Source organism: Sarcophilus harrisii, chromosome 2 (genome assembly GCF_902635505.1).
Source record: "Sarcophilus harrisii chromosome 2, mSarHar1.11, whole genome shotgun sequence".
Lineage (NCBI taxonomy): Eukaryota > Metazoa > Chordata > Mammalia > Dasyuromorphia > Dasyuridae > Sarcophilus > Sarcophilus harrisii.
In genome coordinates this window covers 393,673,568-393,690,161 of record NC_045427.1, presented here as the reverse complement: position 1 = coordinate 393,690,161, position 16,594 = coordinate 393,673,568, and the positions used below count along the sequence as shown (strand labels likewise).

At 39.1% G+C, this 16,594-nt stretch overlaps 1 protein-coding gene across 2 annotated transcripts; it reads left to right on the top strand.

Moving 5' to 3' along the window:
• Positions 1-1,406: 1,406 nt before the first annotated feature.
• Positions 1,407-16,121, top strand: C1QTNF2 (C1q and TNF related 2). 2 transcript variants are annotated; one of them, XM_031953622.1, is made up of 4 exons: positions 1,407-1,694; positions 5,754-5,802; positions 13,967-14,219; positions 15,375-16,121. In XM_031953622.1, exons 2-4 carry the CDS (start codon positions 5,800-5,802, stop codon positions 15,986-15,988), a joined length of 870 nt encoding a protein of 289 aa, XP_031809482.1. In that variant the 5' UTR covers positions 1,407-1,694; positions 5,754-5,799; the 3' UTR covers positions 15,989-16,121. The 2 variants fall into 2 exon arrangements, with proteins under 2 accessions (XP_031809482.1, XP_003756830.1); XM_003756782.3 differs by lacking the exon at positions 5,754-5,802.
• The last annotated feature ends 473 nt before the right edge of the window (positions 16,122-16,594 follow it).

The window sequence follows — 16,594 nt, the reverse complement described above, 5'->3', positions numbered from 1 at the left end:
TGAATAAAACAAAAAGATAGAGGGAAGGGATATCATGATGAAATCAACAAGATTTGGCAACTGATTGGATATTAACATTGAAAGTAAGTTAAGGATCACTTTGTGGGGCTGGAAAAATGGTCTTCAACAAAAATAGGGAAGTACAGAAAAGGAGAGGGAGGAGGAATAAACTAAAGGCAGCTTAAATAGGCTTTGGGAAAGTGCACTGTTAAATTTTCAGTGTGAGCATTTACTCACAGAAATCAGCAAATTCTACAAAAGAGGATTTGATTTTTTGTTTTATTGGTTGTCTCAATTTATGAAAGCAATGAGTATAGTTTAAACTTAAAAGTGTGTTTTGCTGTATTTTTTTCATGCAGTAAATTATTAAACATTTATCAATGAACCCCGGGCTCATGGAAATGATAATGAGTTCCATTTTGAAAATTTTAAGTTAGAGATGCCTAAGAGACATCCAGTTCAAAATGTCCAATAAGCAACTTATGAAACAGGATGAGAGTTTAGGAGAAAAGCCTAGGTCAGATATACAGTAGCAGAGAACCCTAAAGGTAAATGGACAGCAACAGGTAATGGGGAACCCTGGGGGGAAAAAACAATGTTTTAGTAATTTGGTAAGCTTATAGGGCAACTAGATATCACAGTAGATGGAGCCCTGGACCTGGAGTGAGGCAGATCTGAATTCAAATTCTAACTCAGATACTTCCTAACTGTGTGACCTGAGCAAGTCACTTACTTCTCTTTGACTCAGTTTCAAATGAACTGGAAAAGGAAACCACTTTAGTATCTTTGCCAAGAAAACCCCAGATGGGGTCATGAAGAGTTGCTTGAAATATTTAAAACAACTCAAAATTCTGAAAGCTTGAAGTTGGTTACTGATTCCAAGGCACATTATGTGCCATGAGAAATGATAGCTATATTACAAGACTTTTCAAGGAACTGTGTTCACCTATGTCATTCTTATGTATGTCACATATTGCCGGATTTTGTAAATAGGTGCTATGTCCTGCCCCCATGTTGGCTGCTCCTTCTTCTTGACTTTACACTAAATGTCTGTGGAATGGCAGAAGGAAATGAGAGAGAATAAAAAGCCAAGTTGTCCACATAAACTCACTCTGGCGTACTCATAGACAGATGTGCCTTGTGTGTGCACACATACACACACACAAACACATCCTCATTCACTCACAGTCACAGGTAATCACAGGCAACCCCAGACAGGGATGCCCAGACACTTATATGCACAGAAATGCATACATACTAAATTGCACATACACCCAGGCAGAAGCACTGGCTGTTTCCCCAGAGCGGGGAATCCTGGCTGCCACATGCACCGAAGCTTTTTCTAATTTACTGCAAAAACAAAGGGAGAACGTTCCCCAATCCCCAGCACATGTGTGTGATTGGCTGGGGCACGTGACCAGAAGGAAGCAGCTCAGTCCCATTACAGGATGGGAAAACTATGCTTTGGGCAAAAGGAGCCAGAGGCTGGAGCCGTGAGTGTTGTTGGGAGAAGCCGGGAACGTCAGGACTTGGAGAAACAGTGGCAATCGTGGCAAAAGCTTGTGGGCCCTCAGCAGCAGCCCTGCCTACGTGGAAAAGGAGCTGTTGGTCGCAGCCCAGCTTGCCCATGGCCAGGGCCCTGAGGCTTCGTGCTACGTGAGACTCCAGGGACCCTCTGGAAAAGATTAGTCCTGGTGAGTGTCAGCTCCCTTTACCTTTGACCCTTCACTTATACCAATACCAAGCATGACTCCCCCTTCCCTAACTACTCATCTTCCAGTTTTATCCTCTCATCAGAGGGGGAAGGTTTAAGGAAAGTCTAGGTTGAGGGACTGGAAAAGGAACTGAAGTATCTCGGTTCTGAAGACAGTTTTAAACTGCTAGCACCTCTGTCCTGACCTTAATTGTTAGGAAAATTTTAAACTTACTGAGAGGGGGACTGTGACTGGTTAAACATGCAAGGAAATGAGATAAGCAGAACAACTACTTAAAGCTCGATTCCCTGGAGGTCAGAAATAGGAGTATCCAGAAAAGATGTAGAGAATTAAATCATCCAAATCTGTTATTTTGTACCCGAGGAAAGTCAGACCCAGCAAAGCCAATTTGCCAAGGACTCATAGTAATCATCCAGGACCAGAACCCAGTGCCTGGGCTAACATTCCTTCTACTGGATGACACTGTCCCTTTGGTCAGTTTTAAGCATGCTGTCCTTGCTGTTGAAGTAGAATGCACATCTGGTTCCAACTGCCTGCACAAACTCCCTTCAGTAGTTCACTTTTCTTTCAGGAATCCTTAAGCCTTGCATAAGAGTCTTGGACTCTGATCCTTGCCAGTTATTGTGGGTGGGAGGTTGCTTGCAGGACCACCAGAGTAGGATGCTCCGAGTCTCCTCAAGCAACTGTTCAAAATCACCACCACTACCAAGAACTCACACTAAGACTTAGAGCAGTAGCTGCTGAATTCATCTCCATCTTTTTAGTTTCTCCCTTACCAGGTAAGTTATTCACAAGATTCAGACCCTAAAGAACTGCTTTTTGTGTAGCTGTCCTAGTCAACCACCCTGGTTTATGTTCTTAAACACCAGCTTGTTCTCTACCACCCACCCACACATGGCAGTGGGTTGAGGACTGAGAAGAAATGCCATTTCTCAACATTTCCTGTGACTCATTCAGATCCACTACCAGCTCACAGCCTCTCAAAGACAGCATCGATACAGAGGTGCATCAATCGTTAAGAAATGTACAAACAATGATAATCTAAATAAAAGAGAATAGGGTGGTGCAATAGGTAGCATGCTGGATCTGGAGTTAAGAGAACATGAATTCAAGTGCAATCTCACACACTTACTTACTAATTGTGTGATCCTGAGCAAGTAGGTCACTTAAATTCTCTGTCTCATCTGTAAAATGAAGGTGATAATAATTGCACTTGTCTCACAGAGTTGTTAAAAGGATCAAATGAGATAATATTTGCAAAATGTTTAATAAACCTTTAAGTACTAAATTATTATTATTATTATATCAAGTCAATACCAATGTCTATTTTCTTTTAATTCCTAAAGTTACTTATTTGGAGATGACAGTGACATAACTAGTATGAGGCAAACAGAGTTTTGCCACAGGGCATTGACATTTAGGATATTGTGTCTTCATCATGATCAGTGTCTTTACACCTGGCTTTTTAGTCCATGTCACCAAAAAAGCACAAGCTGCCACCTCCAAAGTCCTGTCACCTTGCACCTTTCTCCTAGGACTGACTTCTCCACACAACCACAATTCCCATGAGAGTATCCCTATGCACACATATACACACACTATTTTTACCCCAGGTATAAAATGTCCTATTTATGACTAGGATATGCATACTGTACTTCTGATGCCTCAGTTCCACTTGCATTATTGAACATACAAAAGCACTCCATATTGATGTTAGGAGGTTATAAGAGACTTAGAAAAATATTTTCTTCCCACTTTTAAAACTCATTACTATATGACCTTGAGTAACTAATTTAAACTTTCTGAGTTCCTGCTTCTTCTGTAATAAAAGGAGTTGGATCATATTGTCCTTAAACTCTCTTCCAGTTCTAAATTCCATGAAACTATGAAATCCACACTTTTGAAAATTCCCATTAGAACAATAGAAAATTAGAGATCATCTAGTCCATCTTTTTTTATTTTACAAAAGAGGAAAAGAAGGAAAAGAAAAAGTGAATTGTACAAGGTAAGGTTGTTAGCGCCTAAAATTCTGGTCACCTCAAAGCAAAGAACTGGATTTAAGTATTGGCAGAATTGAACTTTTCTTTTTCATGGTCTTTCTCCCACTTATGTTTCCAGACTTCGGACTGAAAGACTTAAAGTCCTCTCCTGCTTTTCTACTTCCTCTTTATTTGTATAATTGATTTTTTATTTGTGAATAAAATAAAATTTTATATTTATTTATAAATTTCTCAACCCAAAAGCATCAAATGCCTTCCCTAATCAAATCATTTTTGTATATATTCTGTACATATCTATATCTATCTATATATCTATATCTATATATGTATGCGTGTATTGTCTTCCCCAAAAGAAAGTAAATTCCTCAAAGGCAGGGATTGTTTCACTTTGGCATTTGTATCCCCAGCATCTATCTACCATAGCTCTTGGCCCATTGCAAACTACAGTAAATGATTGTTAATTGATGATAAATTAAAGGAACTAAGTTCTGAATAATTTTGTAATGATACAAGTCCTGATGAGGAGAATTATTAAATTCCTTATAATATTGTGATTTAAGAATCATATATATATGCAGAAAGAGAGTGAGAGAGAAAGTTTTTATTTTTTTGACCATCTGGCTTTCTCCATTATCTATGTAATGACTTTTTAAAAGTGATCATTAATGACAATATGCCAAGAGTAAAATTCATATTGGATATATTAGCATTATAGTATTGTGCAGATCTATTGAGTTTAATGGAGAAAATTAGCTGTAGAAATTGAAAATAGTATCTATTGTTATCCAATTGTTATAATGCTCTAAATTTATTCTTGCCCATTCTCCATGTCTCCATTCACCATCCTAGCATTAAATAAGCATGCTCATTTAGCTACAAAACTTAGCAATAATACTACTCTGTCACTTTGACCTCCCTCCTTTCTTGTACTCTCTGATTTCATACAATCCTCCTAGAACATCTACCTGAATGCACATCAAATATACCAAAGAAAATTTGCTGCCTCATCTCATCCCTGTTTTACACCTCCTCCCCCCTCCCCCAAAGTCCAGTTTCTCTTCTCCATATGCAGTACCATACCCATTCTCTCTCCTCACAATGAATTTGGCTTAGATGACCCTGAAGGTCCTTTTCATCTCCAAATCCATGGAAAGTACAGATAAAGTTTTGGTGGGGGTTTTTTGCCTGTGATTCTATCACTATAGAGAACTCTTACTGATCAGCAAGTATCTTGCAACTTATAGTTCCTAGGGAGAAGACTTGTATGAAATGATGCAGAAGGCATAAGTAGAACCAGGAGGAAAATGTTGCAGTAACAACATTATTAAGATAATCAACTCTAAAAGATGTAGAAACTCTGATCAACACAGAGATCAATCACAATTCCAAAAGATTCATGACTAAACATGCTAGCCATCTCCAGAAAGAGAGGTGAAGGACTCAGCAGATTAAAGCAAATTTCCTTCTTTTCTCTTTCTTGCTTTTTTTCTTTGGAGCATGGCTAATACAGAAATTTGTTTTGCATATCTTTACAGATTTGTAATGGATTTTATTTTTCTTGCCTTCTCAGTGAAGAGAAGAGAGGATAAGGGAGAAAATTTGGAAATGAAAATAAATTAAGATTGAATTTTTAAAAAGAAAGAAAGAAGTTCCCAAGGACCTTGAAAAGTTAAATGACTTGCCCAGGATCACACAGCCAATAATGTGAAAGAGGCAGAACTTGGCTACCAAGGTCACATCACTCTAGTACACTGAAATGTCCTTCATGTACAAAGAGAGCTTTCAAAAGTTGGTTGCCTCACCTTTACCTAGGATGAACTTGTACTAATAGAACATGAGTTCAAATTTTGCGTCTGTTATTTACTATGTGACTTTGAGCAAATTATTTAACTTTTCTAGACAGAAGTTGTTTGATAATTACTCATCTGGCATGTTCCTATTCTGGAGGGATTCTTATTCAGGGTTGGCCTATATGATCCGGAAAGTCCCTTACAACTCTGAATTTCTCTGACCTTATTTGTGACTTCTAATATTTTAGGAAGGACATTGACAAGCCGGACTGTGTCTAAAGGAAAGCAAACAAGATGGTAAGACAACTCAACCCCAGTTACAAGAAATCCTATTTAAGAAACAAGAATAGTTAGTCTGAAGAACACAAGAGCTTTTGCGAGTAATTAAAAAGATATTCTGCAGAAAATCAGTCAATAAACATTTATTAAGTACTTGTATATATTCCAGACACTTTGCTAAACTCTGCAGATACAAAAAGAGATAAAAGATAACCCTGTCTTCAAGGACCTTGCAGTCTAAGGGGGGAAACAACAAGCAAACAATAAGCACAAATAAACTATAAACAGGATTAATAGAAAATAATTAACAGAAGAAAGGCATTTGAATTAAGAGGAAGTGGAAAAGGCTTTTTTAATTTTAGTTGAGATTTAAAGGAAGCCAGGGAAGGATGAATTAAGACACAATAACAATAACAATTGACAAAAATCTCCAATTGGGCTAAATCATAAGACTAGTGAGTGTCCTAAAACAAAAGATCTTCAAATGGAGACTGAAGAACCATTTGTCAGGCATATTGTTGATAGAATCCCTATTCAGATAGGGCTTTAAAATATCTATAGATGCCTTATAACTTAAAGAGATTATATTACATATATTAGATATAATAATATCTACAGCAATAAGCATTTATTGTGTATTCACTGTGTGCCAAGCACCATTCTGTAATGTTCTCTTCTCTAAAATATAATGTTCTCTGGGCGCAGGTTTCTTGGGGGGCTTCTGGAGGCAGCCTTAGTTTCAGTTCAGTGTAATCACCCCAAATGCAGCCAGGAGTTAAAGTCCAAATCCTTTATTGTGTCCTTCAAAGTCTTGTCTCTTTTCCTGGGGCCTGGTTAGCTTTAGTAGAGGCCTATATATCTCTCTTTGGTTCCAAGAGCTCTTGCTGCTTGTCCTTTGTCTCTTCCAGTTTCAGTCTCTAGCTTCCTCCAAATCCAAAGCTCCAGCCCAGCACAAAGGTGGAAGTTGGAATGAATCTGACTCCGCCTCCCAGAGAGTGGGCTTGTGGGCTTGTGATTTGTGAATCTCCCAAAGTCAATCCTACTTGAGGCTCCTAGCTTTTCTATGCTCTCTAAAGGTGTGAACTCTAATGTGCGAACTAATATATGAACTCTCTTAAAGGTGTGAACTCTTTTTAAAGATGTGAACTCTAATGTGTGAACTCTCTTAAAGGTGTGAACTCTAATGTGTGAACTAATATGTGAACTCTCTTAAAGGTGTGAACTCTAATGTGTGAACTAATGTGTGAACTCTCTTAAAGGTGTGAACTCTAATGTGTGAACTAATATGTGAACTCTCTTAAAGGTGTGAACTCTAAAGGTATGACTTAAGAACATAAGCATTGTCTCTATCAATTCCAGTGACTTAGCACTTTGTTTCAAGTTCTGGCCCACAACACCATTCTAAGTGCTAAGGATACAAAGAAAAACAAAAAAAATTAGAAGTAAAGATAGCCAATAAAGGTATTGGCAAGTCTGTCATAGAAGGTAGTATGTCATTTGGAAAGAATACTAGTTTTTGCGTCAGAGAACTTGAGTTTAAATTCCATCTCTGATGCTTAATACCTGTGTGACTTTGTAGTAACTTAACCTCCTGGATCTTCACTTTCCTCATGGATAAAAAAATTTTTTTTAATTAAAAAATAAACAAAACTTGATTAGATGGCCTCTGGGGCACCTTCCAACTCTTGATTTATGAATTTGAACCATGATCACACTGAGATAGTAAGGGACAGGTGGACCCAGCTCAAAGTAGCTTCCCCTACAACTAACATTTTGATGTGTTCTGTAATTACTTCTGGAACCCATTAGTACACAATTTCTGCCTAGAGCTCTGGCTATTAGGTTTCTCATAGTGACCTATTTTTTCTCCATATTTAGCAAATAAAATGTCAGCTTAGGTCAACGTGTTTTCCCTTGTTTCTTGGCAAATGGCTCCTCTGGATTTTAGTGCTGGCAAAACCTGCAGCCTCTGGATGCCAGAGTATCTAAAATCTGTTCCTAAAGGAAGGGATAGTAGTATTTGTAAAGTAGAAAATAAAAAGTACTCAGTGAACCAAGATGTCAGGACTCAGAATTATCCCATTTCTCCTGTTTTCTCCTGGCATTTCAGGAGAGAAAAAAACAGAGGCCCAAATAGAGAACTCTGTTTTTAATTTGCTTCTTGGAATTCTGTAAGAATATGGGAGTGTTCTGCATTAAAGAATTCCTACTCCTATCAAAATAGTTTTCCGAGTCAGTTCCAACATCTGTAATATAAGTATGTTCTATCCTATCCTTCTGACTACCCATTCATCTGAACTCTTAAGTATAAGAATAAAAAAATTATCATACTGGATCAGGCTTTTGGTCCCTTTAACCCAGGATTTTTGTGACAAAGTTATCCAAGATCCATTGCAGGAGAACAAAATTGGTCATCCTTGGTTTCAGTCTCAAAGGACAGAGATGCCACAGGCAAGTCACTTGATTCAAAGCCCTTTGAGTCTCCATTTCCTCATCTATAAACAAAGCAAGATATTATTTTATTTGCTGTCATTCAGTCATTTTTCAGTTTTGTCTGATTCTTCTTGACCCCATTTGGGGTTTTCTTGGCAGAGATATTGGGGTGGTTTACCTTTTCCTTCTCCAACTCATTTTACAGATAAGGAAAGTAAAGCAAACAGGATTAAGTGACCCTTACCCAAGGTCACACAGCCACTAAATGTCTGAGGCCAGATTTAACTCAGGAAGATGGACCTTCCTGACTCTAGATCTGATACTCTGCCCATTGTATCTATCCCATAAGATGAGAAAGGCACTTTACAAACCATAAAGCCTTATAGAAAAGTGAGTCATTATAATTATCTAAGTTTGCTGTAATAATCTAGTATCAATCTGTTGTCCAAGAATTTGTCTAAAACTCTTCTGAAACCATATAATATCTCAGGTTGGACTTTCTTTTGAGACTTCACTTTAAATGTATGTTTATTTGACTTATTTTCTCTCAAGCTTGTATAAAGAAGTGTCAGGCTCCCTTACTCTAGTGCTGCAGAATTTGAGGAATAAATCCAAATATTCTAGGCTGGGCTGCTCTCCAGAGAAAGATAAATCATATATTCAGAGCTTCAGATAGCTAAAAAGGACTCTAGAGATTTAGGGTATCATCTTCACTGGATTAATAATTTTTAAGCTTGAACCTGATATTTCACTGGAACTCCAGGAGAGAAAATTCCATTTACTAGTGCACATTGGCACCTGTTCTTCTTCAATTCTTTATTATTATTATTATTCTATTCCCTATTCTAAACCCTGCAGTTTAGAAAGGCAGCTTAGGAGGGAGGATAGAAGGAAAGCCAAGGAAATGGGAAGATCTGGATTCCAGTCCAGATTCTAACATTTGCTTTGTGACCATGGGCAAGCCATTTTAACCTCTCAGTACCCCCAGGCAACTTTTTCAGATGAGTTATTGATCTATATTAGGGAAAGGAGTTTCCACATCAGGGAGTTCCTTGTGTAAATGAAATACAATGTCTAGACTTTCTGACTCCCAAGCCCCATCCCCCCAAAAATGTAATTCACAGCTTGATTCCTTTAATTTCTGAACATTCAAGTTTATTTACGGATCATTAAGTATTTGACCCTTGAAGCTTAAAAAGAGCAAAACTTAAAATCAGAGTCTTGGGAATTTAGCCAAGCTGGGATTCCACAATTCTATTTCTGGGATTTGACCAAACAAGGATTTCTGTCACCATGGTGGGAAGAATGTAAAGAACCCCTCCAAAGCTCTGCTCCTATCTTCCCCATTGTTTCAAAATGTACACACACAAACACAAACACTTCAGCATATACACGGAAAGAAAGAGACAAAAAAAAAGAGAAAGAAAGAGAAATAGACACTGAGAGAGAATTCAAATAAAAAGGAGAAACAAAATAAAACAAGTCAGTAGTTGTTTGGGGTAGGGTATCAAAATTGTCAGCAGCTCTCTGCCTTGTCATCTTTAGAAAGAAAACTTTTGAGGTACAGGAACTGTGTTTTATCCTGACTTGGACCCTACAACCAATCACAAAGTTAGCCTAAATTTAACCTTTGGGAAAACAACACTTTATAGGTCACAGGATTTAGGACTAAAAAGGACCTTGGATCTAATCCAGTACCCTTTGTTTAACAGAAACAGACACAAAGAGTAAGTAGCTGGCTGAGCAAGGTGGCAGATGGTATCAAGAAGCCCAAGGTTTGAAAACAGGTCCTCTGACTCCCAAATTGTGTGCTTTTCCCCCTACTTTATTAGGTAGTGAGTGCCTAGTAATAGCAGACTAGCTTTGAGAAGACTTGGGTTCTTGGCATAATAATTCAAGTTTGTTATGCACCTACTTGGTGCATTGGATAGGGAGATGGCCTGGAAGGCAAAAAAACATGGAGTCTAGTTCTATCATTGGTAATCACTTAATTTCTAAATACCCCCAGGTAATTCAATGCCTGTAGGCAATTAAACTGCAGAAAAGGGGCTGACCAATGGGAGTTTCCTCAAAGAAAGTTCTCATCATTCTTGAAATCACAAGGTCCTGTATTTGGGGGGGGGGGGGGGGAAGTCCTAAGTAGTAGGTTATAAAGACAAAATGAATAGAAACAGTCCCCACCTCCAAAGAACTTATATGTCTTAAATTCTCCAGGGCAACAGTCAATTAATTTGACCTGATTGTTGTCTTTGGGCCTTCATTTCTTTTTCTATAAAATGAATGGACTAAATCGATGATCTCTTAAATTCAGATTCCATGGTTCTAAACTAATTGAAAAGTATCCCAGAAAAGTTCAAACAAAATGGCAATCACAAATCGACTTGCCACCATGAAGTACCATGAACTTGGAACTACCTAAAACCCTAAGAAGCCGTGCTGTACAACATCAGAGAAGGATGTCCCAACAACAGGATCTGGGGGAAGAGCAATTAGGAGGCTTACACATGAGAAGTATAGAGAAGGGTTGAGGAGAAAGATATTCTGTATTGAAGAAGACTATTTATTCCTTATCCCTCTTCCAGATTAAGAAGAAACCTCAAGCTTTATTTTAATTTCCAAAATAATCCCTGGACCTGTTCTAATGCTATTAGGACTGTTAGTTTTCAAAACATTAAATACTTTTTTAAAATTTTTAAACCTTCTGGTCTCTCTCTTAAAGAAAATAGTCTTCAGGTACCTTCTCAGAAAGTAAAGGACCACAGCTCTGCAAACTTAGAGGGGTAGGTAAAGGGAGGAAGAATACCATTCTTTTCATTTTTAACTATGAAAAACAAAGAGATGGTTAATGAAGTACTGGTCTCAGCAGAATTGTAATTAACTAAATAAGGTAGTATGCTCTTTCTCTGAGCAGGAACAAGGGGGAAACTATCAGAAGAGAGGAAGATAAATAAGCTAAAACAGATACTTTGTCTTTTTCAGTCTTCCTTTCTCTGTTTGTCTGTCTCTTTTTTCTTTCTGTTTCTGTCTCTCTCTCTCTCTTTTTAAATTCTAGTAAGTTAGTGAGTTGCAGTGTTCAGCCCTGCTCCAAAGATTTGTTCTTTTACCTGTTATAGGCAGAGAGAACATGGAATCATAGATGATCCAGGGCATATGAATTAAGAAGGGGAAGGCTTTCTTAATGAGGAGGCAAGATCTACACCAGGAAAGAAGTCATCAAAACCAATCCTTTCACTTTTATAGATGTGAAAACTGAGGCCCAGAAAGGTGAATTTCCTGAGTATAAAGTCTATTTTTTTAAAGTGGGCTTTATTTCATTAGTCTAAAGAATCTACCATGCAGGTCAGCATCTGCTTTGCAATAGAAAGTCTTAGAAACGGAGATATGTATTGATAAATATTTAACAACCAGCTTTTGGGGAGAAGGGGCAGTACCTCTGACATGCTTTTTAAGTTTAATCTGCAGTCCTAACATTTTTTTTCTCCACTTCTTTCTTAAATCTAGATAATCAACAAAATAATAGATCAAACCCTGGTTTGTAATTTTCTGGTTTTAAGATTGTAAATGCTCATACTGAAAATGTGGCAATAAGTTTTCACAAGGCAATTAAAATCAACTCTAGGAGACCCCTGCCCAATACCAAGACTTGAACCCAAGTTTCCCTGACTCTAAGGTCATCTCACTCTATTTTATGCCACTTTGCCTCTAGCCCAGAGTATACCTGTAATAAATACCATAATTAGGATTTGAACCCTAGACTCCAAATTTACTCCCCTATCCATTTGCCACACTAATGATGACCACAGTTTGGACAGTGGCCATGTCTGCTTTTTGGATCTTCCCTCCTTCATTTTATACCTTTTGGCTAATAGAAAGAATTGATTTTTCACTTCCACTTTTCAATAGTTAAAAATGCAGTTGCTGAGTCAGACTGCAGCCAAAAACAGCCAGACAAAGTTAAGGGGCCTGCATGAGGTCCTACAGTGAAGAGGATGAGAAAAGAAAGGGACCAGAGCCAGAGAGAACTAGAAAAAGGAAAAGAAGGAGCCCCAAGTAAAGAAGGCTGAGGAGTGAACCTCACTGGTTGCTGCTAGCTCTCACCCATTCCAAGCCTCACGCAGTTACCCACCATGAAAGGGAATATCTGAAAAATCTGCTTAGGATATTGGGGCCCAGTCAGAATAGGGAAGACTCAATTAATCAGAAAGCAAGATGCAGAGGCAAGTGGGAAAGACACATACAATATAGAATGTCAGATCTGAAGGGGAAATTATTTACCCGAAATCTTACTGGGGTTTAGTAGCCTCTGCTGCCTGTAAAAGAAGCCCAGGAACCAGAGAGAAGGGCTATCAAGGTTGTGTGACAGGAATAATCAAGGGCTATATAGAGAAATGAGTGTCAGAGCTAAGAAGAAACAAATACCAAAAACTGGAAAGCTTGCTGAAATGTTGAATCATGTTCTTGCTAAGTGCTTGCAGGAGTCCTCAAACTTTTTAAATAGGGGGCCAGTTCACTGTCCCTCAGACTGTTGGAGGGCCGACTATAGTAAAAATAAAAACTTTGTTTTATGGGCCTTTGAATAAAGAAACTTCATAGCCCTGGGTGAGGGGGATAATCATCCTCAGCTGCCGCATCTGGCCTGTGGGCCGTAGTTTGAGGACCCCTGGAGACCATCCACTCTATTTCAAACACTGAAAGAGAGAGAGTGCTGTAGTGTGTAGAACACTAAACTCATAGTTAAAAAGATCTAGCTTCAAATCTCCTATAGCTGTATGATCTTGAGCAAGCCACTTCTACCATCTGAGTTTTCATTTTCTCATCTGTAAAATATGGGTAATAATAGGACTTACTTCACAGGGCTATTGTGAGGATCAAATGGGAGAATATTACTATTCCCACCTGGAAATTCCCAGTCCTGGCTTTGCAACACTTCAGCATGTCTCCATTTATTTCAAAGAATGTCATGAAGCTCTGAAAATAAAATTCATATCATCTCCTTTAGCTAAAAATAAAATTTTAAATATTTACATCTCTACATAGAGGCAGTATGATATAGAGAAAATAACATTTAGTGCTTATCACAGTGCATGGCACATAACAGGCCCTTTATAAATACTTGTTGACTGAGACACTGAATGTAAATAAAGTTGGATTCAAGACTAATGTCATAATAATGGTGACGACATTGAATGCAAGATGGACATTGTCCCAGATCTGACTCCTGTGGTAAGCTTCTCACAGTTTCCTCTGAGGCAGGAAGTACTTTTGATATTTAGCTTTAATATCACTCAACTCTTTGACTTATATTTGCATAGTGGTTTCCACATCCTCATAATAACCCCATGAGAAAGGGAAGTCAGATATTATTTTCCCCTTTCACTGAGAGTGTCTTTGAGCTCTCACTTCCTGAAAGCCGGGGTCCATTATCATTAAATATTATTCCAACACATTAAGAGCAGTCTGGATTAATGGAAACAAAGGCATGGACATCAGGTTCTGCAGTCAGAAGGCAGGAGTACTGGGTGGGGAGGCAATAGTCCCTCATGATGAGAGGTGTCTCAGTAAGTTCCTTTAGCCACAGCTGTTAAGTGCCTCCCTTTTCCTTCAGCCCTCTCCCTTCTCCACCTGAGTCCCCTACCCTTGGCACCAATCCCAGGGGAAATGCCTGATTTGCCATGTAGTAGGGACAACTCTTTCTTCTAATAATCTGGCAGACCACCCCAAACTAATTGGCTTCCTTGCCTCCCTACAGGTAGCTATCATGATTTCCTGTGTATTCTTAGCCTGGGCTATCCCCTGTGCTGCCAACCAACTCCTCAGCGCCTTTGCCCAAGGGGAACTCCAGAATGACCCCCCCAAGCTCATCTGCAGCATTCCAGGGCCCCAAGGTCCCCCTGGCCTCCCAGGAGCCCCAGGACCTTCAGGAATGGTGGGCAGGATGGGCTTCCCAGGCAAAGATGGTCAGGATGGGAAGGATGGAGAAAAGGGCGAAACTGGAGAAGAAGGTAAGGGAGAAGGCAAAAGAATAATGATGGAGTTAATAACTTGTGATTATTTGCTGCTTATAGGTTTACAAAATATTTTACAAATATTATTATTCCCTCCTAGTGATTCCCAATTCTGGCTTTGCAATATTTCAGCATGCCTCCATTTATCTCAAAGAATGTTATGAAGTTCTGAAAATAAAATTAGTATCATCTCCCTTTAGCTAAAAATAAAATGTTAAATATTTACATCTATACATAGAGGCAGTATGATGTAAGGAAAATAACATTTAGTGCTTGGCACATAATGGGCCTTTTATAAATACTCGTCAACTGAAAGACACTGACTGAAAATAAAGTTGGATTCTAGGCTAACTTGGTACTGATTTTAAACAAATCCCTTAACTTTTAGATGTCTCAGTTCCTCCATCTTTTCATTGGGGACAATAATATCTGCCCTACCTAGAATAAACACTGTCAAGATCAAATGGGACTAAAAGAAGAAAATAGAGATGGGCTCTTTGAAAAGTTCAAACTGATGGATAGATATGACAAGTGCAGAAGTCTTGGAATCAGATAACTCCAACTATGAAATGGGGGGTGACAATACTGCTGGGTTTTTGTGAGAAAAGCTCTCGGTAAAGCATAAACATTATATAAATGGGAACTACATGCTTTGTATACCCAAATGTTTCAGGCAGAAATACCTGCTACTCCCTCCTAGTCCTGTGCCCTAAATGAAGGTAACTCGAGAGACTCTACTGACTTTTGAGAAAGTGCTTCTATCTATTATTCTCAGTATTATTGGGTAGGCTATTTTCCCTCTGGGGACCTCAGCTTCCTCATCTGAGAAATGAGAAGGTTAGAAGAGATCGTCTACTACCACAAATCTCTGGACCTGAACTCATATGTGATCTCAGATATTTACTGGTTGTGTGACTCTTGGCAAGTCATTTCAATTTTCTGTTCCTCAATAAAAATGCTAATAAAAATAGCACCTACCTCCCAAGGTTATTGTGAGGAACAAGTGAGATAATACCAGGTGCTACAGAAATGCTAGTTATTATTAGGATTCCAGCTAACATCATATTAGCATGATTGCCAAGTCTTCAAATAGTGGTTGTTGAATGAATGAATGAATATCTCCAAGTTGATGCATGTCATTTTGTATTCTAGGTGCACGGGGCCGAATAGGGAACCCGGGGAAACCAGGACCAAAGGGCAAAGCAGGGGCAATCGGACGAGCTGGTCCCAGGGGCCCCAAAGGAGTCAATGGAACCCCAGGGAAACATGGTGCAAATGGGAAAAAGGGGCCCAAAGGGAAGAAGGGGGAAACCGGGATGCCAGGACCCTGCATCTGCGGCGCTAACAGGGCCAGGTCTGCATTCTCAGTGGCCGTCACCAAGAGCTATCCCAGGGAGAGGCTACCTATCAAGTTTGACAAGATCCTGATGAACGAGGGTGGCCATTACAATGTGTCCAGTGGCAAGTTTGTCTGTGGCTTTCCTGGTATCTACTACTTCACCTACGACATCACTCTGGCCAACAAGCACCTGGCCATTGGGCTGGTGCACAACGGACAGTACCGGATCCGGACGTTTGATGCCAACACTGGGAACCATGATGTGGCGTCTGGGTCCACCATCCTGGCCCTGAAAGAGGGGGATGAAGTATGGCTACAGATCTTCTATTCAGAACAGAATGGACTCTTCTATGATCCTTACTGGACAGACAGCCTATTCACTGGCTTTCTCATCTATGCTGATGAGGATGGCCCCAATGAGTTGTAAACCTTCTCCCAGAGGAAGGGAGCCCAGTGAGAGCCAATCTCAGACTTTGCAAAGGCCAAGTTCTTGCTGAGTTAACTGATCCCCTCTGCATCTTTTCTTGCACAACATTAAACTTGAGCATTTGAGTAGTTCATTGGGTCTCTGGTTCCGTTCTTCTCAAGGCTATAGGGAATTTGCAGATATCCTGCAAAAATGGGCTAAGGACTTTGCTTGTATCTATATGGGTTTTAGCAGGAAAACTATCTACTATCATTTTCCCCAGAATATCAAGAAAGACTTCTTGGGGAGATCATGCAAAAAAAAAATCATATTCAACAAATAAAAGAGAAAATAAGTTTATTTAAACTTGTTGAGTCCCACTGACTTCTTATGGACCTCAGAAGTAAGATGAGACCTGGGTCACGAAGCTACTTAGATCAAGATCAAGTCAATCCCAAGACAGAGATGTTCAATGGGGTCAGTGCTAAGGTGTTTGTGACCTAGAAAGAAATCTGGATTCCATTCTGCTCATGACCATTAGAGGAAAATGTTAATAAATCTAGATCTGGAAACAATCTCAGATGCCATCTAGTCCAGTTCCCTCAATTTACAGAGGAAACTGAGATC

Bases quoted from the DNA above. Each gene is read 5' to 3' on its own strand.
- C1QTNF2 (XM_031953622.1), top strand. The intron at 14,220-15,374 runs GTAAGGGAGAAG...TTTGTATTCTAG, and splicing joins GGGCGAAACTGGAGAAGAAG to GTGCACGGGGCCGAATAGGG.